The 24,906-nt window shown below is 46.1% G+C and overlaps 2 protein-coding genes across 3 annotated transcripts; both read left to right on the forward strand.

Moving 5' to 3' along the window:
* The first annotated feature begins 2,861 nt into the window (after positions 1–2,861).
* On the forward strand, positions 2,862–7,305 carry stard15 (StAR-related lipid transfer (START) domain containing 15). The gene is made up of 6 exons (XM_061686077.1): positions 2,862–3,099; positions 3,795–3,942; positions 4,530–4,633; positions 4,776–4,893; positions 5,001–5,053; positions 7,090–7,305. Exons 1-6 carry the CDS (start codon positions 2,950–2,952, stop codon positions 7,303–7,305), a joined length of 789 nt encoding a protein of 262 aa, XP_061542061.1. The 5' UTR covers positions 2,862–2,949.
* Positions 7,306–10,043: 2,738 nt separating this feature from the next.
* On the forward strand, positions 10,044–24,096 carry tsr2 (TSR2 ribosome maturation factor). Of its 2 annotated transcripts, XR_009769238.1 has the most exons (6): positions 10,044–10,139; positions 11,375–11,465; positions 13,946–14,037; positions 17,578–17,736; positions 20,824–22,289; positions 23,350–24,096. XR_009769238.1 is itself a non-coding variant. In XM_061686610.1 (5 exons), exons 1-5 carry the CDS (start codon positions 10,044–10,046, stop codon positions 20,914–20,916), a joined length of 531 nt encoding a protein of 176 aa, XP_061542594.1. In that variant the 3' UTR covers positions 20,917–24,096. The 2 variants fall into 2 exon arrangements, 1 of the variants encoding a protein (XP_061542594.1); XM_061686610.1 differs by having other exon boundaries at positions 20,824–24,096.
* The last annotated feature ends 810 nt before the right edge of the window (positions 24,097–24,906 follow it).

The following is a 24,906-nucleotide window of genomic DNA, read 5'->3' on the forward strand; positions in this document are numbered from 1 at the left end:
ACGCCTCAGGTGCGCCTAGAAATTCTGTCCATAAAAGTTATGAACAGAATCAGTGACAAAGGGCAGCCTTGGCAGTGTCCAACCCTCACCGGAAACTAGTCCAACTTACTGCCGGCAATGCGGACCAAACTCTGACACCGGTCGTAGAGGGACCGAACAGCCCGTATCAGAGGGTTCGGATCCCTATACTCCTGAAGCACCCCCCACAGGACTCCCCAAGGGACACGGTCGAACGCCTTCTCCAAGTCCACAAAACACATATAGACTGGTTGGGCGAACTCCCATGCTCCCACGAGGACCCTGCCAAGGGTGAAGAGCTGGTCCACTGTTCCACGGCCAGGACGAAAACCACACTGCACCTCCTGAATCTGAGATTTGACTTCCCGATGGACGCTCCTTTCCAGCACCCCTGAATAGACCATGGAGGCTGAGGAGTGTGATTCCCCCTGTAGTTGGAACACCCTCCGGTCCTCCTTCTTAAAAATGGGGACCACCACTCCAGTCTGCCAATCTAGAGGCACTGTCCCCGATGTCAATGCGATGTTGCAGAGGCGTGTCAACCAGGACAGCCCGACAACATCCAGAGCCTTTAGGAACTCCGGGCGAATCTCATCCACCCCCGGGGCCTTGCCACTGAGGAGCTATTTAACCACCTCAGTGACCTCAACCCCAGACATAGGAGAGCCCGCCTCAGAGACCCCAGACTCTGCTTCCTCGTGGGAAGGTGTATCGGTGGCATTGAAGAGGTCTTCGAAGTATTCTCCCCACCGACTCACAACGTCCCAAGTTGAGGTCAGCAGCCCCCCATCCCCACTATACACAGTGTTGACAGTACACAGCTTCACCCTCCTGAGACGCCGGATGGTGGACCAGAATTTCCTCGAAGCCGTCCGGAAGTCGTTCTTTGTGGCCTCAACGAACTCCTCCCACGCTGAAGTTTTTGCCACAGCGACCAAGCTGCATTCCGCTTGGCCAGCCGGTACCCGTCGGACTGGCATCTTCCCCCACCATCGGAGCCAACTCACCACCAGGTGGTGATCAATTGACAGCTCCGCCCCTCTCTTCACCCGAATGTCCAAGACATGCGGGCGCAAATCCGGTGACACGACCACAAGGTCAATCATCGAACTGCGACCTAGGGTGTCCTGGTGCCAAGTGCATGTGTGGACACCCTTATGCTTGAACATGGTGTTCGTTATGGACAATCCGTGATGAGCACAGAAGTCCAATAACAGAACACCACTCGGGATCTGATCGGGGGGGGGCCGTTCCTCCCAATCACGCCCTTCTAGGTCTCACTGTCATTGCCCACATGAACATTGAAGTCCCCCGGCAGCACAATGGGGTCCCCAGCGGGAGCGCTCTCCAACACCCCCTCCAAGGACTACAAAAAGGTTGGGTACTCTGAACTGCTGTTTGGTGCATATGCACAAACAACAGTCTAACCCTAACCCTAACCCGAAGGCGGAGGGAGGCTACCCTCTGGAGGCTACCCTCTCGTCCACTGGGGTGAAGCCCAACGTACAGGCGCCGAGCCGGGGGGCAGTAAGTATACCCACACCCGCTCTGCACCTCTCACCGTGGGCAACTCCAGAGTGGAAGAGAGTCCGACCCCTCTCAACAGGACTGGTACCAGAGCCCAAGCCGTGTGTGGAGGCGAGCCCTAATATATCAGGTCGGAACTTCTCAACCTCACACACCTCAGCTTGCCTGGGAACGCCTCGGGATCCCCTCGGAAGAGCTGGAGGAAGTGGCTGGGGAGAGGGAATTCTGGGATTCCCTGCTAACCTCATGCATGTGCCTAACCCTAACCCTGTTCACAGCTGTCAGGTACATGACAAATTGTTAGAGGGCAAATAGGGGGCTCTTTCTTTCCCTGCCAGAGAGGTGACATTCCAGTCCCTAGAGCCAGCTTTTGTAGCCGGGGAATCGGATCGCCAAGATCCCCGCCTCTGGCTACCACCCAGCTCACATTGCACCCGACCCCTATCGCCCCTCCCACAGGTGGTGAGCCCATGGGAAGGTGGACCCACGTTACCCTTTCGGGCTGAGCCCGGCCAGGCCCCATGGGTCCAAGCCCGGCCACCAGGCGCTCGCCTTCGAGACCCACCTCCAGGCCTGGCTCCAGAGGGGGGCCCCGGTGACCCGCGTCCGGACAAGGGAAAATGTCTTCCTGAATTTTTTTAACATCATAGGGGGTTTTGGTGCTGTGCTTTGTCTGGTCCCTCACCTAGGACCTGTTTGCCATGGGTAACCCTGCCAGGGGCATAAAGCCCCAGACAACTTAGCTCCTCGGATCATTGGGACACACAAACGCCTCCACCACAATAAGGTGACAGCTCAAGGAGGGGGACCTTCACTATGAATGCATCAAATTTGGAAACAGTACTTTAAGCGTAGCTCTTTCAGCATGGGAGACGAGTACCCGTAGAAAACCAAGGTGGCATGAAAACAATTGCTAAATTAGAAAAAAATTTTCGTGTTTCTTTCACAAGTGTCTTTAACGTTATTAATCAAATTATATGTAAATGACCCAGTTAAAGTGTTGTAAAGTTAATCCTTTGGCAGATGAGAAGCCAATGTAAGGATTTGAGAACTGGAGTGATATGATCCACTTTTATGTTGCACACAAACCTGATTCTTGTAAGCGCTGAAGTTGTACTTGCGGCTGATGGTAGCTGAAGCCTCTTCCACGTATTTGACAATGGAGTGACAAAATGGCTGTTGTATTTCCTGCACACAAGAAATCTCCCTGGCAACCAAAATGCTCCAACCATTAGTCAGCTTTTGTTGCCACGCCAGCGGATTGGTGGCGAGTGGGCTCACGTGACCAGTGATATCAGGTCACCTGAAACGCACCTGAAATAGACACCTGCGTCCCGCCTCGCACGACCGCTGCGTGGAAAACCTTGTCTCTCCTCAGTGGGATTCCTCCCAGCATCGGGCGAGATGGCCGTTCACATTCCGGACGACTCAGACTTCTCATCATTTAAGGATCAGTGCCTCGGTACCCAAGGCTGGACCCGCCGCTACCACAAGGGAGGGATCACCGTGTGGTGCTGCCCCGACGACGGCGTCAACACCATCCAGAAGATCAAGGTGATCAGCGACATCATTTCAGCACACACCAATTGTAGCACTCAATTTGATCAACATCAAACAAAGCAGAATCAATTTGTTTGTATTCAAACCCTTTTTTACATTTTAATGCATGAATTCAGCTAAGATTCTTCTGAATTCAGCTAAGTTTCTTCATCATCCCAAACATGTTCGACATTTGTGACACACAAAAATACACTTAAATAGAAACAATCACACTAACATAGAGGAGAACATAGACACAATCAAACATAGCTGTGAACATACAAACACAAATATGCAGACAGATGCACATCGCAAAGCTCACGTGTCAATTTTGAATGAGGACGCAGATCCAGTTACATGACGGATGGAAAACACAGATCACATTCACACTCCCCGTGATGTCGTTCTGCTGATGGCATCAAGACGACGTTCTCTCAATGTTGGGTCGTCATGACGTTCAAATGAAGTCATGACGTTTTCAAGAAGTCATCATGACGACGTTCACTCGACATTCTCCTGATGTCGTTAAGATAACGTTCTCTCAACGTTCTCGTTATGTTGTCATGGCGTTCTCATGAAGTCCTCATGACGACATTCTCACGACGCTTTCCTGATGTCGTCATGACAACACTCTCCTGATTTTGTCAGGACGACGTTCTCATGAAGTCGTCATGACGATGTTCTCACGACGTTCTCCTGATGCCATCCAGATGAAAATCGTGTGCAAGGACGTGAGTGGCGAGACGCTGTACGACGTCCTGCACGACACGAACTACCGCAAGAAGTGGGACAGCAACATGATCGACACATACGACATCGGCCGGCTAACCGTCAACGCTGACGTCGGCTATTACTCCTGTAAGCTGTCGATCATTCTGTTGGCTGTATAAAGCTGGACGGACGGATGCTGGAATTGTCAATGCTAACGACGGACGTCCTCACACTGGACTGAAGGACAACATTTGACTATATTTGCGTTTTGCTATTCTACTTGTGTCCTGTAGGTGTCCGTCTGTTGTGGACAATATCCCAAAGACATGCTAATGCTAATAGCGGGTACAAATGAAGAGAGCGTCCCAGTCTAATATGTGGGTTCATTTGTGAAGTTTGCATGTTTGCTTGAATACACGCAGAAAACCCACACAAGCACGACGGTGTTCGCATATTCTCCCTGTGCTCATGTGGTTTTTGTTCAGGTGCTGCGGCTTCCTCCCAGATTCCAAAAACATGCTTGTTGGGTTCACTGAAGACTCTAAATTGTCCTTCGTTGTGAACATGAGTGTGAGCACTTGTCCTCTGACCAGTCCAGGATTAGCCCACCTCGATCTGGCCCAGAGTCGGCTGGGATCAACTCCAGCTCAGCCGTCCGTTACCCTAATGCGGCTTAGAAAATGGATGGACGATTGATGAATAACCAGTGAAGGGTTGAATGTTTTTGATTGAAGGGAGGTGTCCCAGTCCACTGAAGAATCGAGACTTTGTGACGTTGAGGTCATGGCTTCCTCTTGGCAGCGACTTCCTGATCATCAACCACTCCGTCAAACACGCAGTAAATATTCATCAATATCCAAGTATAAACCGTCTACTGTATGTGTGTAGTATCATCAAACATATTCAGCACATAAGCACAATTGTCATTTATTCTTTTCAGCATATCATTTATATGACTGATTGACTGTTTGTCTCGGCAGCAACATCCTCCAAAGAATGACTTTGTCCGCGCCGTCTCTCTGCTCACCGGGTACTTCATCCAGTCCAGCGGAGCAGACAGCTCGTCTCTGTACTACCTCAGCCAGCTCGACCCGCGAGGTGACAACACAAACATCCAAATCTCATCCTGGCAGGGACTCAAAATGTTCAAGGGCGACGTGTGGGGACCAACATGGAAACTGAAGGAAGTCTTTCTTTGTCTGTAGGTTCTTTACCAAAGTGGGTGGTGAACAGAGTCTCTCAGTTTGTGGCTCCCAAGGTATATGAAGTTACTTGATAAATGAAGGTAAAGTAAGTTATTTGAAGGTATCTGCAGTATTGAGTATAGACCTTTTCAAAATGTTTATCAACAATAGGCACCAGTGTACTTCCAGATGGCATTAAAGCGAGTGATGAATGCTGATTGCTCACTGAAAACGATGACAAAAACTTGTCGTGTTGGGGCTTATGCCGCCAAATATACAGAAAAGCTTTAGATTATTTACATTTCCTGAAAAAAATAAATCCAAATTAATCCAGCGGAGCCTGTGCGTGAGGAGGAAAAATGGAGCAGATGTCGTAAACGGTGAGACGTAGTCGCCATTTGTAAAGGGATCGACTGGGAAGCAAACCTCCGTCGCTGGGTTTGTGGAAGACATTTCTCACAAATTTGTAGAAAATGTTTGCTTTAGTTGTCCTTGAGTCATTTAGCAAAACATCGTGGCTAGCCTGCCTACTAACATTATCTCTTCAGTTCTACATTTTCATTGTGGAGTCTCCCTATTTATTTATTCATTTATTTACGGGGGGTGTTCCCTGGGGGTGGTCAACAATCGGATGTTGTTGCTGTTGCCGGGCGTGATTCGTGAAACGACTGTCCGGCATACCAATCAGTTGATCACTCGTCTCGTGGCAAAACAGCTCGCGAGGGCAATGCAGTGAGGAGTGCAATGACCTCGACATTGGCGAGACGAAGCAGCCGCTACACAGGTACAGGTTTATTCGGGTCCAGAATCAGCGGTTCATTTGCATCTCAAGAAGAAGGGACATTCCTTTAACGACAACAACAATGAATGAATGTGGTTGGATGTTTGGTGGTGGTCAGAGCAGTGCAGCGGTGCAGAATGGAAGCCACGCTTCCATCAAACTGCCCCCTGAATCAAGTTCCCTGTTGAAGTGTGAGCTAAGGTACTGGTTGGCCTGAGTGTGGGTGGATTGGGGGGTAGGGTTCTCTGTCAGTTCTTTGGGGCCTACCCACCCAGCACCACAGTGGTGTGTCTGAGCGCTTTGGCTATTCTGGAAGGGACACCTTTCTGGGCTCCCGGCGGTATTTCGGTGCTGAGGTCTTGGTGATTCCTTGGTTTCTGTGTCTTGCCCCCAAGACTACCTTGGGGTCTCTGTAATTCCTCATATTTTGTGTCCTGGGGGAATGCCTAGGTTGGGGGCAGGATGGGCCGAGCACCTTTCTGCACTGGCGAGAGGTGGGCTGCATGGTCTTAATCCAACACAGTCGCAAACACTGTGACCCAATCTTCAGTACTGATCAGTCACAGAATTGGTGCTGTGACCACAACTGCTCTGTGTAGATGTGAGAACTTATGAGGACTCCCAGCGGGTTTTGGGAGGAAGGCGACGTGTGTAGTACAAATGAGGCTACTGCTCAAACAGCTCTTGCCTTTATGTTCCTGCCCATCTGTCTTTGTCTGTCTTGTTTGGCTTCACATATGGTGTGTCACACCTTTTCTGAATACGATTTAAATAAAGAAGTAAAAGTGTGGTATTTAATTCTTATTTTTTTTATCTTATTTTATTTATAGTTTTTGATTAATTTGATCTTCAGAGAGGGCAGGGAGAGGTCACTATACTCAAGCGCACATTATTAAATGCATTTTGTATCTGCAATGCTTTTTACCAGTCTTGGCATAAACTAAATCAAACCATACCGACAAAAAAAAAGACAAAAGAATACGGGCCAGTGTTCTGTGTCCCTTCTAAGCAATTTACCTCGCACAACATATTTCTTTCAACTGACACTTCACACATTCAAGCTACAAAGACTGAAATCATCATTGCAGCCATTTCCATGGTCTCTTAATACTGTAGTTCTCCCTTGTTCAAAGGACACATTAGGTTTGTTTTTTTTACTGGTGCCATCGGTTAATGCTAACGCTTTTACCACCCACAAGTATGTGCCTGTGAGGTTATGGCAAAAGGTCTATTTATTTATTTGTTTAATTTATTTATTTACAAGGGAAAAAAGTCACAGTGCAGTAGGTTCAAGCAACTGTGACATACGTCCCTGTGGCTTCTTCTCAGGCAATGAGGAGGATCTACAAGGCATCTCAGAAGTATCCCGAATGGAAGCGGAAGCACAATCCCAACTTGAAGCCGTGGATGTTTCCAGAGCAGAACACGCTGCCGTGCATCCGTCTGTCCGAGCTGACGCTGCAACGCGCCGACTCGTTGGAAAACATAGACGAGAGCGGCCTGAGCGAGGACAAGGCCAAGCACAGTGATGACGACGAGACTTGAACACGTCCACTTTGGCAACTTTCTACTTTGCCTTCTTTTGTTTGACTGAGTGGAAAAGTATCAAAGTCATCCCGATTATGATGATCCAAATGAATATCATTTTCTACCCAGAATCATTGTTTGTTCTGTCATAAAGTAAAAAAAATGGGGGTTAACACTTCTACAGTTGTATTGATTTGTCAAAAATGCAAAAACTCCACAAGCACGTATGCTAGTTGCTTATGTAACCCTAACCCTATTATATGACCTTGGGTAGCACCATCACCAAGTGGTGAGCACGTCTGCCTCGCAATTCAGAGGTTCGTGGTTCGAATCTCGGCGCTGGCCTTCCTGTGTGGACTCTGTAGGTTCTCTTGTGTATTCTCCTTCCATAATCTAAAAACAAGCTTCTTATTTAGGTTAATTGGAGCCTAAACCAGTGATTCTCAAAGTGTGGTACGCAGAATCCATCTAGTGGTACAATCACCAAATCCATCCATCCATTTTCTGAGCCGCTTCTCCTCACTAGGGTCGCGGGCGTGCTGGAGCCTATCCCAGCTGTCATCGGGCAGGAGGCGGGGTACACCCTGAACTGGTTGCCAGCCAATCGCAGGGCACATAGAAACAAACAACCATTCGCACTCACAGTCATGCCTACGGGCAATTTAGAGTCTCCAATTAATGCATGTTTTTGGGATGTGGGAGGAAACCGGAGTGCCCGGAGAATACCCACGCAGGCACGGGAGAACATGCAAACTCCACACAGGCGGGGCCGGGGATTGAACCCGGGTCCTCAGAACTGTGAGGCTGACGCTCTAACCAGTCGACCACCGTGCCGCTACAATCACCAAATTAAATGTTCAAATTGTGCATAATGCTACATTGGCTTAATTTTCCCCCAGTAAAGTAAATTTGTTAAATACATCCATCCATCCATTTTCCTTACTGCTTCTCCTCACTAGGGTCGCGGGCCGCTGGAGCCTATCCCAACTATCTTCGGGCGGGAGGCGGGGTACACCCTGAACCGGTCACCAGCAGTTCAGTTATATTTAACTTTTTAGTTCAATATATTTGCATTTAATCTGTGAGACCTGTTTTTTTCCCCCAAACATTTGTGAAGTACGTCTTCATTGAATCATTTAAGAAGTTATTTTTAAAAAATGTGCCATATTGATGAAGACTGTACATTAACTATGGCACTGTATTTTAATGTTGGTCACGATGGTGTAACATGGAGACCAAAGTACTTTTTTAGGCGGCAAGCTGTACTTAAAATTTGAGAGCGACCACTTAAACTGTCAATGAGTGGGAATTATTTGCCGAAATGTGCCTTGCCGTTGACTGGCGACCAGTCCATTGTTTGTCTCTATGTGCCCTGCAATTAGTTGCAGTCCAGGGCTTCACCCGGCTCGATCTCGCCCGAAGTTATCCGGGATAACTCGTGAGGATAAGCACGACTGCAAAGAAAATGGAGGGATGGAAATGTTGTGGTGAAACGACACGCCCTGGTGGCTATTGAGAGTATTGTGAGGAATTGTTGATGCTGCGATCTGACTAAAAAATAAACGCCCATCGTTATACTGTAGATACAGTAGGTACGGAAAGTATTCAGACCCCCTTGAATTTTTCACTCTTTGTTATATTGCAGCCATTTGGTAAAATCATTTAAATTATTTTTTTCCCCTCACCAATGTACACAATGTACCCCATATTGACAAAACTGAAACTGAAATATCACGTGTATATATATAAATATCACGTGTATATATATTTTCCATTTTCAACACCGCTTATCCTGGTTAGGGTCGCGGGAGCCTATCCTAGCTGACTTGGGCGAAAGGCGGACTACACCCTGAACTGGTCGCCAGTCAGTCACAGGGCACATATAGACGCGGACAACCATTCACACTCACATTCACACCGTCACTGAGTGGGAACTGAACCCACGCTGCCTGCACCAAAGTCAGGCGAGTGTACCGCTACACCATCAGTGACTTTTTATTTATTTATATATATATATGAGTGTATACGTATGCATGTACTGTATGTAAATATATGTAATGTATATATGGTGAATGGTAAATTGACCATATGCACTTAGATGTGCATATAACACATATTTCAATCCATCTATCTATCTTTAAATGCCAGAAAAAAATGAAAACGTAATGGTTATTTTTATGTTCTATCAAACTTCAGGTGGCAAAAATTAGCATGTTGTAAGGGTGCCTTTTTGCACCGGATCGAGTAGCATATTTATATAATGCCATATAGTTATCGATTTGTTGAACAGGTTGTAGCGGCACGGTGGTCGACTGGTTAGAGCGTCTACCTCACAGTTCTGAGGACAAGGGTTCAATCCCTGGCCCAGCCTGTGTGGAGTTTGCATGTTCTCCCCGTGCCTGCGTGGGTTTTCCTCCGGACACTGCGGTTTCCTCCCACATCCCAAAAACATGCATTAATTGGAGACTCTCAATTGCCCGTAGGTGTGAATGTGAGTGCAAATGATTGTTTGTGCCCTGCGATTGGCTGGCAACCAGTTCAGGGTGTACCCCACCTCCTGCCTGATGATAGCTGAGATAGGCTCCAGCACGCCCGCGACCCTAGTGAGGAGAAGCGGCTCTGAAAATGGATAGATAGATGGATGAACAGGTTGTTCACGTTGACTCTCGGACGTCTTTAATCATATTGATGCAATTTGCACTAGTGGATTGACTCATGATGTCTGAGCCAAATCAGCGCATCGAGGTCGACTGCTCATGTCTGCCGAGGCTAACATGGCGGCATCCGCAGAATCGCGTGGGCTTTTCACGGATGGTGTGAGGGCAGCCCTCCACACGTGGCCCGTTCTGCAGGTAAACATATATTTTACACATTTATATACATACACTTCAATACATTTACATGTTGTGTACGCACACACTTCAATGACCTACTGTTAGTCTCACGCACGACCCGACGGAGAGATGAGCCGCCAGTAAGCTCGTTACGGTGTTGGACAATGTTTCTGCTCACATCCTCCTTTTGGGCTTTTACATTACTTTCTTTTATAATTCTATAAATAGTTGTTGAAGGGTTACGAACGTTTACTTTCATTATCATTATGATCAGGAAGTGGCGAATCCGCCCATCTCGAGAGGAAGGAAAGACTAGCTTTTTTGTTTTGAAATAAACTACTCAGAAACAAGCAGTTGGCATTGAGAAAACCAGGAAAGGGATGAAAACAACAACATACTAGAAATACTATTAAAAGTAACAATAATAGCGATTCTACTACTATTGGGAAAATAGTTGTAAAACATGTTCAGAATCAGAATCATCTTTATTTGCCAAATATGTCCAAAAAACACACAAGGAATTTTGTCTCCGGTAGTTGGAGCCGCTCTTGTACGACAACAGACAGTCAATTGACAGAGTGTTTGTTGGGTGAATGGCAGACTGAATTGGCAGAGAGCACTTTTGAGACATAAAGACATTGAGGAAAAACAGTCACAGAGCAATAAGGCAGAACTGGTGTACTGGTCACCAGTTGAAGCAAAACACTAGTTTTTGTACTTATTTATTTGCATTCACTCAAAGTGTGGCATCTCTTCACAGTCTCATTGGATTTTCTTACTTATTCCTGCAGTGTCTTTAATTGCACATACCTGTTTTTATTGTTTGTTACTTGGTGAAATGTGTTACACTGCATAAGGCTTATGCCAAACGTAACCGTTTCTTTTTTTGTGTGGTTAACAATAAGTGCTCTTCTTTCAAAGAACAAAAACATTGAAATAAAAAATGTATATTTAGTATGTACCAATCTTTACACACACAGTCTTTCATTTCAAATAAAAATGTACAAGTGCACACAATCAGATATTCCCCTTAAAATGAACAGATGCTGCATATGCCTTCTGATGTGTACAACAGTTCAACACACAAAGTAGTTACTTAAATCGATGAAAAACGTATAGCATGATTCTTGAAGCCGTTCCGCTTGATTTTCCATGGAACAAAATGATGAATGATGATTTTGGCAGTGACCCAAATCCCGATTGTGCTTGTTGTCTCGTGTGATGATGATGTTACAACGTTTCCATGCTTTCAGATTGCGCTGGATAATGGCTTTGGAGGCCTGTACGGGCAGCAAAAAGCTGATTGGCTGGTGGATGTTGTCCAGCAGTATTTCCATGACAATGGTAAATAAATCAGCCATCTACAACAACCGAAGAAACAAATTAATCAATCGGTGGGACGAGTCCATCCCCGTGTCCCTCTTTTGGCGTCTCAGTGGGGCTGGCAGACCACCCTGGTCCTTGGGCGGGGGTTGTGTCCTCTGACAGGGTGGGTGCCTTGTCCCGCGCTGCCCCCTTTTGGAGGGTTGAGGCGGAGTCCGCCTGTCCTCATTGGGCTGGCACAGAAACTCTGCACACTAGATGAACAACACGCACTTCCATCCATCCATTTTCTACTGCTTATCTGGGTCGGGTCGCGGGGGCAGTAGCTTTAGCAGGGACGCCCAGACTTCCCTCTCCCCAGCCACTTCATCCAGCTCTTCCGGGGGGATCCCGAGGCGTTCCCAGCCCAGCCGAAGGACGTAGTCTCTCCAGCGTGTACTGGGTTGTCCCCGGGGTCTCCTCCCGGTGGAACGTGCCCTGAACACCTCACCAGGCAGGCGTCCGGGAGGCATCCGAATCAGATGCCCCAGCCACCTCATCTGGCTCCTCTCAATGTGGAGGAGCAGCAGCTCTACTCTGAGCTCCTCCCGGATGACGAGCTTCTCACCCTATCTCTAAAGGAGAGCCCGGACACCCTGCGGAGAAAACTCATTTCGGCCGCTTGTATCCTGGATCTTGTTCTTTCGGTCATGACCCATAGCTCGTGACCATAGGTGAGGGTAGGAGCGTAGATCGACCGGTAAATTGAGAGCTTCGCCTTTCGGCTTTGCTCCTTCTTTACGACAACGGATCGATATATAGTCTGCATCACTACAGACGCTGCACCGATCCGCCTGTCTATCTCCCGTTCCATTCTTCCCTTACTTGTGAACAAGACCCCAAGATACTTGAACTCCTCCACTTGGGGCAGGAAATCATGCCCGACCTGGAGAGGGCACGCCACCCTTTTCTGACTGAGGACCACGGTCTCAGGTTTGGAGGTGCTGATTCTCATCCCAACCGCTTCACACTCAGCTGCGAACCGCTCCGGTGAGAGTTGGAGATCACGGCTTGATGAAGCCAACAGAACCACATCATCTGCAAAAAGCAGAGATGCAATACTGCGGCCACCAAACCGGACCCCCTCTACGCCTCGACTCCGCCTAGAAATTCTGCCCATAACAGTATGAACAGAATCGGTGACAAAGAGCAGCCTTGGCGGAGTCCAACCCTCACCGGAAATGAGTCCGGGTTACTGCCGGCAATACGGACCAAACTCTGACGCCGGTCGTACAGGGACCGAACAGCCCGTATCAGGGGGTTCAGTACCTCATACTCCCGAAGCACCCCCCACAGGACTCCGCGAGGGACACGGTCGAACGCCTTCTCCAAGTCCACAAAACCCATTTAGACTGGTTAGACGAACTCCCATGCACTCTCGAGAACCCTGCCGAGGGGATAGAGCTGGTCCACTGTTCCACGGCCAGGACGAAAATCATACTGCTCCTCCTGAATCCGAGATTCGACTTCCCGACGGACCCTCCTCTCCAGCACCCCTGAATAGACCTTACCAGGGAGGCTGAGGAGTGTGATCCCCCTGTATTTAGAACATACCCGCCGGTTCCCTTTCTTAAAAAGGGGGACCACCACCCCAGACTGCCAATTCAGAGGCACTGCCCCCAATGTCCACGTGATGTTGCAGAGGCGTGTCAACCAGGACAGCCCTACAACATCCAGAGCCTATAGGAACTCCAGGCGAACTCCACCCCCGGGGCCTTGCCACTGAGGAGCTTTTTAACCACCTCGGTGACCTCAACCCCAGAGATAGGAGAGCCCGCCTCAGAGACCCCAGACTCTGCTTCCTCATGGGAAGGCGAATCGGTGGCATTGAGGAGGTCTTCGAAGTATTCTCCCCACCGACTCACAACGTTCTGAGTCGAGGTCAGCAGCGCCCTATCCCCACTATACACAGTGTTGATGGTGCACTGCTTCCCCCTCCTGAGACGCCGGATGGTGGCCCAGAATTTCCTCGAAGCCGTCCGGAAGTCTATTTCCATGGCCTCACCGAACTCCTCCCATGCCCGAGTCTTTGCTTCAGCGACCACCAAAGCTGCATTCCGCTTGGCCAGCCGGTACCCATCAGCTGCCTCAGGAGTCCCACAGGCCAAAAAAGCCCGATAGGACTCCTTCTTCAGCTTGACGACATCCCTCACGGGTTTGGGGATCGCCGCCACGACAGGCACCGACCACCTTACGGCCACAGCTCCGGTCGGCCGCCTCAGCAATGGAGGTGCGGAACATGGTCCATTCGGACTCAATGTCCCCCACCTCCCTGGAACGTGAGTGGGTGCAGGCCTGGCTTGAAAATCCATTAAAGTGTTTTGGGGATCATAGTTTATGGTATATTTCAGGCACAACATCGTTAATATAGGTCATTATAATCACTTTCAGGGGTGTGTCAATTATTAGTGAACCTTTTCTCTTTGGTTGTTGTTTTTCACTCGTTTGTTTCATGTGATCAGCTGACTTGGAGCAGGATGAAGTTGAAGATTTCATCAGCACCCTCATGGATCAGGAGTTTCATACGGTGGTGGATGATGGGAGTTTACCTCAGGTACATGCACCTTCATCATCATCACAATTCTTGTCTCGTTTATTGTAATTATTTTGATAACAATTTAAGCCACAATCCTCATAAATGTTGCTAAAATGACCACATGCTAGAGTACAACTTAATTCTACACAACTAATACGCACACCTGAGTTAATCTGTGTGAGTGTGTGTAAATTGTGTGTGGGGACATTGTCAGTCATCCAGGTCGTCCTGGTAACCGGCAAAGGTTGAATGGAGGCAACTGGACGGTTCTTGTTTGTTGAAGATGTTTCAACTTTCACCCGGAAGGCTTCTAATTTAAGTTACTGACACATAGCAATACCCCCCCCCCATAGCAATGCACAAATATTATTATTACTAGTATTACTATTTCATCCTCAAAAATGGGAGAATGGGCATGAAAATAAAGATCCCGGTATTACTGGATCAATATCAACGCACTTACATATGAATGCAATATCAAATCGAATCCCAACGTAAGAACGGAAATCGAATTTGGGAGGTGCATCTTGTTGTGATGGGCTGGTTGTCGTTGCACAGTGAGCAGATCTTGCCAGGAGGAGTCGAAATTTCCGGGTTTGTCGCTTCGGGGAAACATTTTCAGCGACAGCGTTGGCTAAAGTATGTTGCACTTGTCCAGATCTGCATGAGCTCCTCTCGAATGGCGTCAATGATTAAGTGTGCCTGTGGTATACACTCGCTCAGAAGTTTGGTCTGGCTTTTCTGGAGAACTTGTCCTGCTCTGTGGCTTTAAACTGTAGACTTTTGGGTGGCAGTCTGTTGGGGGGTTTTGATGGAAAAATAATCAATGAATTACAGATGTACAAGCATAAGATGCGCAGTGAGCGACAAGGACTCACCACTTGGCTTGAGTTGAATTTTGCTGGCTTTTTTTCCCCAAGCTTTTTGCCATTCACTCCATCAACTGTGTCATCTTTTGCGACACTTACTACTAAGAACCACAAAACACTTTGTCTGTACCGGATGTATACATACTCTGTTCAAGTGTCAGGTGGCATTTCTTTTCCTTGTAATAGACAGAAAAACCCAAAAGTCACCCCCTAATCTTTATCTTCTACTCAAAAGCTGTGCTGATCTCAAATCCTGCTGCCATTTACAGGGATCTATTACTAATTACTGTTGTTTACAAGCTTGATATTCCAAGACAAGCTGCACCAGATCCTTGTCCACGCCTACTCGTTGAAAAACGTACTTCACCTTGATAGACATCTATGGCACCTATGCACTCACTGGACACCTGCACACACAAATTCTGTATTTCACTGAAAAAATGTAACTATCTACCAACACCTCCATGCAAATGCACCACCTCTCTGCAAACCTGAACCCCTCACCCTCTGTCAGTCTTTCTCCTCTTTAAAACTCTTCAGAAATCGCTGATCTCATTCATAAATCCAAGCCCTTCACCTGCCAGCTCGAGCCCCTCCCTGCGCCCTCATCTCCAAATTACCCTTCATTTCCAAAGTCCTTGAAAAAGTAGTCCACACCCACTTATCACGAAACAGCCTTTTTGAGCCTTTCTAGCCCGGTTGTTGTCCACTCCACAGTACTGAAACAGCTTGATTTAAAAATTGTCATGGGTGTGTGTTCCGGTTTTTGTTTTCCCCCCGTTTCACACACACCTGCTCCTGTGAGCATCTTCACCACCTGTGCCTCGTTCACCCTAATTACCTCCTGTATTTAACCTCGTGTCTCATTCCCTCTCGTCGCCAGTTCGTTGTACCTTGTCGTCGCTTTCCAGCATTCCTTGTTTACACGTCACAGACTCACAGTAAGACTTTTGACCCTGTTCCGATTATCGACCTCGCCTCTTTGCCTCATGTTTTTGGATACTGTTGCCTTTCTTGGATTGCCTGCCTGTGTACCGACCTATGCCCGTCTATTAAACCTCTCTTTTTGGAAACTGTCCATTTGGTTTGGAGTCATGCGTTTTTGGGTCCTATCCTCTGTTCCGTTCATGACAAAAATCACCACTGTCCTCCCCCGTTGCACTTGACTTCAGTTCACTCTCCATCCTCATCCTCCTTGACCTACAGTAAGTGCGGCCTTTGACATCATCTCTTCCCCCATCCTCCTCAATAGTCTCTCCTCCATCGGCATCACCCACAGTGTTCTAGACTGGTTCCACTCATACCTCAAAGACTGCATGCAGTTTATCCAGCTCAAGTCCTTCTCATCCAAACCCTACCCAGTCCCTTCAGGTGTTCTGGGGCCCCCGCTTTTCATCATCTACAGAACTTCCTTTCCCTCGGCACCACTCTCCATAAATGCAATATCCTCTTCCATTGCTTTGTGGATGACACCCAGCTCTACCTCTCTTGCAAACCCAAGATTTCACTTCCTCCCTTCTCTCTCACCTTCTGCTTATCATAAATTAACGCCTGGCTCACCTCCAACTTCATGACACTAAACAGTGTTAAAACAGAACTTCAACTTGTCAGAACGTAATTTACACTGTCCAAAGTTAACGGTCTATCCATCACAGTTGATCGCTCTGAGTTTGGGTGTCATCCTTGAAAGCACAATGCACTTTCTTTTTCCATTCTCATATCAATAACATAACCCGGTCAGCTTACTTCCACCTACGCAACATCAACCGACTCCGCCCCATACTGGCTCTGTCTTGGTTCACAGTCTTGTCACCTTTCGTCTTGACTATTGTAACTCCCTGCTCTTCGGCCTCCCTCAAAAGTCCCCCCATAAGTTGCAACTGGTCCAGAACGCCACTGCATCATCATCACAGAGACCTCCCCTTTCCACCACATTGCCCCATCCTCCAGTAACTTCATTGGCTCCCAGTAAAATTTCAAATACAGTTAAAACTCCTCTGAACCTTCAAGGCCATCTACAACCTCCCCCCTCCATACTCGTCTGACTTCCTCCACATCACCACTCCGGTCCGCACCCTCAGGTCCTCCTCCTCCATCCACCTGACTGTCCCACCTGCCTGTATCAGCACCATGGCGAGCAGAGCCTTCAGTCGCTCTACTCCCCAGCTCTCGAGCTCTTTGCTATCAGACCTCCCCAACTCGGTTTCTTTCACCACCTATAAATCCAAACTCACATCCCACCTGGTCAATATCGCCTACCCACTGTAAGTTCACTGCTCTGTATTTTTCTCTTTGTGTTTTATTCTCTCTGTATAATTTTGTTTTTCTTGTTGAGTTATTGGATCTACAGTGTCCTTGAGGGTCTCGAAAGGCGCTTACAAATAAAATATATAATTATTATAAATAGTACACAACAAATACAGACAGCTGAGTTATTAGTACACAACTAATACACACTGAGTTCATAGTACACAACTAACATACACAGCTGAGTTAATAGTTCATAACTAATACACGCAGCTGAGTTAATAGTACACAACTAATACACACAGTTGAGTTAATAATACACAATACACACTGCTGAGTTAATAGTACACAACTAATACACACAACTGAGTTGCACTAATACGATATAATAATATAATATAATAAGATGTACTGTATGTTTTTACTTTGTGCGTTTACTCAGGTGTGTGTACAACTGATGCAGATGTTCTGTCAGTGGCAGCAGGGGGCGCAGCAGCAACTGTCACACTCCATCCAATTGCTGACACAGAACAAGCCGCCCAGGGCAAAATTCGCAGCACCGCCCACACAGTCGGACTCGGACAGCGATGGCGAAACACAGGTCAGGTCACACACCCCACTTGGCTGAGATTCTCCCATTTGTGTCCTAGGTCAATTTTTTTATGCATATGGGCTTGCACACTTCTTATTAGGGTTTCCACAAATTATTATTTTGGTAGTCGATTAGTCACAGATTATTTCATCGATTAATCAACTAATCGGATAGTATATACAGTGCCATGAGAAAGTATTAACACCCCTTCACGTTTTACGCATTTTTGTATGTTACAGACGTATTCTAAAGCTGATTTGAGTATAGTTTTCTTTAAAATAAATCTACATAAAATATCCCATAACGACAAAGTAAAAACATATTTTCAGACATTTTTGTAAATTTTTAAAAGAAAAATTCAACATTCAAACATAATGGGTACATAAGTATTCACACCCTTTGCTATGACACTCCAACTTAAGCTCTTGTGCATCTGATTTCCACTGATCATCCTTTAGATGGTTCCACAACTTGGAGTCCACCTGTGGTAAATTCAGTTGATTGGACATCATTTGGAATGGGACACACCTGTCTATATAAGGCCACATAGTAGGGGGGGATATCAGAGCAGAAAGCAAGCAATGAAGTCTAAGGAATTGTCTGCACACCTCCGAGTCTGGATTGTGTCAAGGCACAAATCTGGGGAAGCATACAAAAGAACTTCAGCAGCATTGAAGGTCCCGAAAAGCACCTTGGTCCCGATTATTCGGAAACGGAAGAAGTTTGGAACCACCGGGATAGAACCCTATGGTCACTAAGGTGGAGGTCCAGTGTTCCCTTGCGGAGATGGGAGAACCATCCAGAAGGTCAACCACTGTTAACACACTCCACCAATCATGCCTTTCTGGTAGAGTGGCCAGATGAAAGCCACTTCTCACTAAAAGGCACATGGCAGCCCGCTTGGAGTTTGCCAAAAGGCACCTTAAGGATTCTCAGACCTGCAGAAACAAAATTCTCTAGTCTGATGAAACCAAAATAAAACTTTTTGGCCTGAATTTCATGTGTCATATCTGGAGAATAAGAGGCACTGCTCCTCACCTGGCTAACACCATTCCAACTGTGAAGCATGGTGGTGGCAGCATCATGCTGTGAGGCTGTTTTTCTGCTGCAGGAACTGGGTGACCTGTCGGCATGGAGGGGAATATGACAGCTGCCACACACAGAAAAATTATTCATAGAACTTGCGCCAGAGTGCTCTCGAACTCAAATTAGGGCGTCGATTCGCCTTCCAACGCGACAATGACCCAAAGCACACAGCCAAGATAACAAAGCAGTGGCTTCAAGAGCAGCCTGTGAATATCCACGTGGCCCAGCCAGAGCCCGGACTTGAATCCGATCAAACATCTCTGGAAAGACCTAAAAATGGCTGTCCACCGACATTGCCCATCCAACCTGACTGACCTTGAGAGGATCTATAGAGAAGAATGGGAGAAAATATCTCACAACAGGTGTGCCAAGCTCATAGAGCCATACCCAAGAACACTTGAGGCTGTGATTGCTACCAAAGATGCTTCAACAAAATATTAAGCCAAGGGTGTGAAGAGCTATGTACATCAATACATTTTCACAGCTGTCTGAAAATATTTTTTTACTTTGTCAATTATGGTATATTTTATGTAGATTTAAAAAATAAAAAATAATAAAAAAAGAACACCACACTCAAATCAGTTTTAGAATAAGTCTGTAACATAGCAGAATGTGGAAAAGGTGATGGGGTGTTACTGGCACCGTGCGTGTGTGTATGTCATACATGCAAATCAGTCGCCTTTCTGTGAAATTCGCCGTTTTGAACTCAAAATAGGCCATTTACGCGAATCGTATAGATCCGATGAGTCGTCGTCATAGGCTGTTTTGTACTCCTTGAACGCTGGCAGCTTGCGGTAACGGTACTTTTACTCTGTTACAATTATCTAAATGTTGCTTGCTACTTTTATTGATCAATTATGGCTTAACTATTTTGTGCGCAAGACTACAACTTCAACTTCTGCATTAAGTGCTGTTTGTGCCAATCCAATTAAAGTGTTAGTGACGTTTAAGTGTAGTTCATCAATCAAATGACACAAGAAAGTCACATGACCTCACACAATGTCTTCTATTGGGCTTCTCGGGCATAGGTATCAACACTAGATAAGCCAGCACCAGCCCGGCTAATCGTCGTGCCTAAATGGTCACCATTTTGGGAAGGTCGTTGTTACGATGAAGGCAACGGCGCGCGACTCGTGTTTACATTTAGACGAACGAAAACAACACCTATAATATATATATATATATATATATATATATATTATAGGTGTATATGTATGCTACAGAAGAATAAATGCAGATGTTAATTGTTTGTCGTTGTTGTTATTAGTCGACTAATTGTGTCATCCCGACTTTTCACCCATGCATTCTCCTAGCCAGACTTGTGATACGCCTACTGCGCCGAAACTGGAAAACATGCAAAAACACCAACTTGGTGTGATTCACTGACAGCTGAGGCTGCCTTTAAAACTTGGACATTTCCTAACTCTGATTATCATTTTAATCCGTGACAAAGACCAAGCACACTTGAAATGTCAAAATAGCTTACAGCAGCGGCTGTGCAGACGTGCGCACCGCTACCTCTGGCTGGCAGTTACCAGGGTTGGAACGTGTTATGAAAACCGTACAAAGCGTTCGGTTGGCATGTGTATGTTTTGATTATAAGCACGTGCAACTTCTTTTCTTTCTAACTTACTAATGAGGTGGCGCGGTATACACTCCAGAGCAGAAAGTGCCACGAATGTGCCTAAAGCAAAGTGCCAAGCACCCAATGCAGAAGAAGAAGCGGTGAAGAGGAGTTGTGGAGAAAAAAAAAAAGGTGGAGACGTTTGTGTGCATGGCAAGTGAAAATGAGTCCGTGCTAGATGAGCCAGAAGCATTCTAGACTGAAGGTCTGCTGTGTGGGTCCATCCACGTTCCATCTAAAGCGAACTATGATGACATTGCTAAGAAAGCTTTTAACAATTGTGTGACAGTGTATGTCGTTGAGTTATGGCCCTTAGTTAGTTATTTCTGTGTGTGTGTGTCTCTGTGTGTGTGTGTGTGCATGCGTGCGCGTGCATACGTATGTAGGTGATGGAGTTTGAAAGTACCTCAGCCAATACAAAAAATCATCATCCTCATGAAGATGAAGATGGATGGACGCTGGTTGGAAAAAGGAAGTGATGCTCAAGATGACCTTTGACCTGCTCTTGCATTGACTTTGAGGACTGGTGACGCTTCTGTGATGCCATCATGGTTGTTCACATGACTCTACATTATGTCTCCACCTTCACATTTTTGTGTTTTCTTTTCGGGGGGGGGAAACAAAAAATTTTTGATTCCAATTGGTCATTTTGTGTCTGCTCTTTGAACTCAACATGAATGCAGAAACAGAACGATGAAGAATCTCCCCAAAAGCAGATATAGTAAAAAAAAATAATACATAAAATTAAAAAAACTTTAGTCCAGCAAGCAGCTGAGTTTGTGCATAGTAGCTTTGCAATGTGCATGGTACATTATTGATAAATGACTTTTTTCTTTGTGTACAAAAGCTGTGGTACCTTGAGTGAAGTGTTTTGTTTGGTCTGTGCCTGAGCTGGTAACGTATTACTTGTACACTGTAGAACAATTTGAAAAAAAAAATATTCTGTTGAGTTAGATTTTTATGATGCTTAACACAAAAATTTGCATGCTGATTCCAAAATTGCAGTCGTTTTTTTTGTCGCACGTCTGTCATGGACTGCCCTGCAGTACTGTTTTGGAGCCTGGATGGCGCTTTGCGCCCTCTTGTTCTGTCTCTTCCCTCCCCTCTCTGTTTCAGCTTTCGGGTTAGGGTTAGGTGAGGGGAACCGAACCCTCCCTCTCCCAGTATAGGGGAAATAATTCCCCTTCCGGGATCGGGGGGGAGATGCACGGTCCATCCCCCTGCGCCATCTCCCGTCTCCATTTCCCCATTCCTGGCGGCGTGCCTGCTGGCCCCGCCGGTCATAGTGGACCACTTTCCACTCTCCCCCAGTCATCTGTGTTTTAATTTTCTTTTTTAATTCCAAATTGTATAGAGTCGCCTTTGTTATTTATGTCATATTTTTTTCTTTTAGATATGCTATTTATTAATAGGTATACATTTGTAATATATTTCTAATCAAAACCCACAAAAAAACAAAAAAATCCCCCCCAAAAACTTTTTTTGTCGACCAAACGGTGTGCCTCGACAACGTTTCGGCTCTAATGAGCCTTCCTCAGGTCCTGGCATACCAAATTCAAAAAATACAATGCACAATAAGGCGATGTTTACTGTCCAAACATCGAAACCAAACTGAGTCAGTAAAAACGTTCTTCCCTTTTATACCCACTGTTTTTTGTCCTATGTTTAAAAATATATTTTCAAAGAATAACGTGCAAAAGTGCTTGTGTGCGCTGTGCCACATGTGATTGTGTATGCATCCAGGGGTTGGTGCGTCCCAGTAGTAAAAGCAGCATAAAGCTTAAGATCATGGCCAAGGTGAAGAAGGAGAAGGAAAAGCTCCACAAGCAGAAGTCAAACAGCTCGCTCTCAGGTTGGAACAGCCGATAAAACACACCCAAAGTCATCTAGCAGACAAATTGGAATTTGGACTGTTGTTTTGAGCAGGTTACTTTGCTTCCCTCTCGTGGCCTGGTGAGGTAAAATTTACAGCTGCATGGCCAGCTACTTGAAGCTTTCACACAGTATTCCTTTTCCCCCTTTTCCATTTTGTCCACGAATTTATTCTCCTTTCCTTTTTGAGAGCCTCACCCACCGAAATAGCCTTTGTCCTGAGAACATGCGTGCTTGCACACTGCCGATGTACGTTGCAACATTAACATAATTAGATGTCAGCGTGCCAGCTCCGATTGTTTTCAACACAAAGTAGCATGTGTATTGATTTAAAAAAAATGAACTACCTCTTGACATTTTCAATCAAAAAAGTATTTAATACATGATAATTGGTCCTAAAGTTGTGGCCAGTTGTTAAAGATGTACTGTTTTTAGAAGAACTTTTGTAAATCATTATTGTGCGCACGTGTATATAGAGTACATATTGTGGGCATCTGGCCAAATTTGGTCCGTCTATCCATTCATTTTCAACACCGCTTATCCCGGTAAAGGTCGCGTGGCGCTGCACCGGAGCCTATCCCAGCTGACTTTGAGCGAAAGGCGGATTACGCCCTGAACTGGTCGCCAGTTAGTTGCAGGGCACATATAGACAGGGACAACCATTCGCACTCACATTCACACTGTCACTGATTGGGAACTGAACCCACGCTGCCCGCACCAAAGTCAGGCGAGTGTACCACTACGCCATCAGTGACTTACCCAAATCTGTTCAATTTCATATTTTTTCACCAATTGATACTGTTGTTCAGTCCACACGTGGAACTGTTATTCTTCCAAATGACTGAGTGTTGTAAATTGCTTGCTCTTTGATGATGCAGTGTTAATAAAGACAAAGTTATTTTGTTTTCCTGAAAAGTAATGGTTTTGGACATGCAAGTATTCCACCCAACGCCAATGATATCCAACCTATAGGATACAGCGTGGTTTTTGTATGAGCGCGCATTTGGAGTTTGTAATCGCTTGTGGTCGTGCCGCTTTAGGAACACGGGATGTCAAGTGTAGGACTCCTGAAGCAGAATCGCCAGGCAACCGATGATCTTTTCCGGCCCCTAACCTTGACCGCCGCGAGTGAGGAGATGCCGTCCTCTTACCTGCCAGCACCTGCTGTTCTGACTGTGGCGTAGGCGGCAAGGATTAGCTGTTTTGCGTTTCCCTTACTGTGTATTTTTTTTTCGAAGCAAGCGGTGTCACTTGCATTGCTACTCCACTGGCCTGCTATGCTAATGAAAGAGCCTACAATTATGTCATTTTGTCATATACACGTTGCTTGCATGCAGCAGAGTACAGCCATCTTTTAGAAACGACACGATCGAAACCGCCTTCAGACTGAAATGAGACTTTTCGGGGACACCTTGTTTCTACATCATGCAACCTTCAATGACACCAGAAGCCGATGTGCAGAAATCTTGGACGTTGAACAGAAAAGAAAAACATTGAATGTATTTGTGTGTTGAGCGGTTAATAATACTACTGATAATAATATTGATAATGATGTGGACATGCAAGGTGCTCAAGTGGTTTTGACTTTGTTTGGCTTGTCGTGACCTCAACTAAAGAGGTCATGGGGGTGGTTCATGATCAGCTGACTCTAGATGTAAAAAAATTTACTACATTTATGGCAAAAGCTGCAGAATCCAAACTTTTTGGGGAATATTTGTTTTCTAAATGTCTTTGAAAATATAACATTCGAATGAAGGACTTCCATTGTGTGTAGTGACCCTGAACAATTCAGTTATTTCAAAAATAAAAACTGATGCAAATGAAACATATTCGACAACCTTTCTTCCTCGTACGAGTACAGCAGACTTTGGCATCACGTGAATGACTTCAGTCGAGCACGATAAATGGACAGTTCTCGGACATAATTAGGACTTGGTCATCTGATTGGGTCGCATTTGGCGCCAAAAGGTACGCACACTAAGCTGATTGGTTAATGCAAAACATCTATGATTGGTTAATGCAAAACCTTTATTTTCGGTTTGGATCGCTTAACGGGTGAGGCGAGTGACGTTACTTTTGCCTTCATTTGTTCCAGCCAAGGTAAGCACGCTGCTTCATGCTCTCTAGCAATTAATGTTGTTTTAGCTGTGTATTGACTTATTTGAGCGTATTTTTGACATGTTTGACTCGGGCACGCACTCAGAGTGTGATAGCGTCTTGTGAGTGATTTGACATGCTTATACAGCTGAGTGAACATGTGGGGTCGCCATTTTGTAGCGCAAGGTTTGAACTTTACTCGACGGCCAGATGCGTAATTGGCTTCGTGGCGTCGCTGGCTTGGGTTTTTACACTTTGCGTGAGTGGTGTGAAGGCATTTTGAGTGTTTTAGCGGCGTTGTAACGTACAATTGCCGTCATCCTCGTGGCGGGACTGTGGCTTAAACATGACGTCAGCAGTCGTCATTGTTTAGCAAAGTTTGAACTTTGTTCGATGCATAATTGGCTTCGTGGCGTCGCTAGCTTGGGTTTTTACACTTTGCGTGAATGATGTGAAGGCGTTTTGAGTGTTTTAGCGGTGTTGTAACTTACAATTGCCGT

This window comes from Phycodurus eques, chromosome 9 (assembly GCF_024500275.1).
Source record: "Phycodurus eques isolate BA_2022a chromosome 9, UOR_Pequ_1.1, whole genome shotgun sequence".
Classification (NCBI taxonomy): domain Eukaryota; kingdom Metazoa; phylum Chordata; class Actinopteri; order Syngnathiformes; family Syngnathidae; genus Phycodurus; species Phycodurus eques.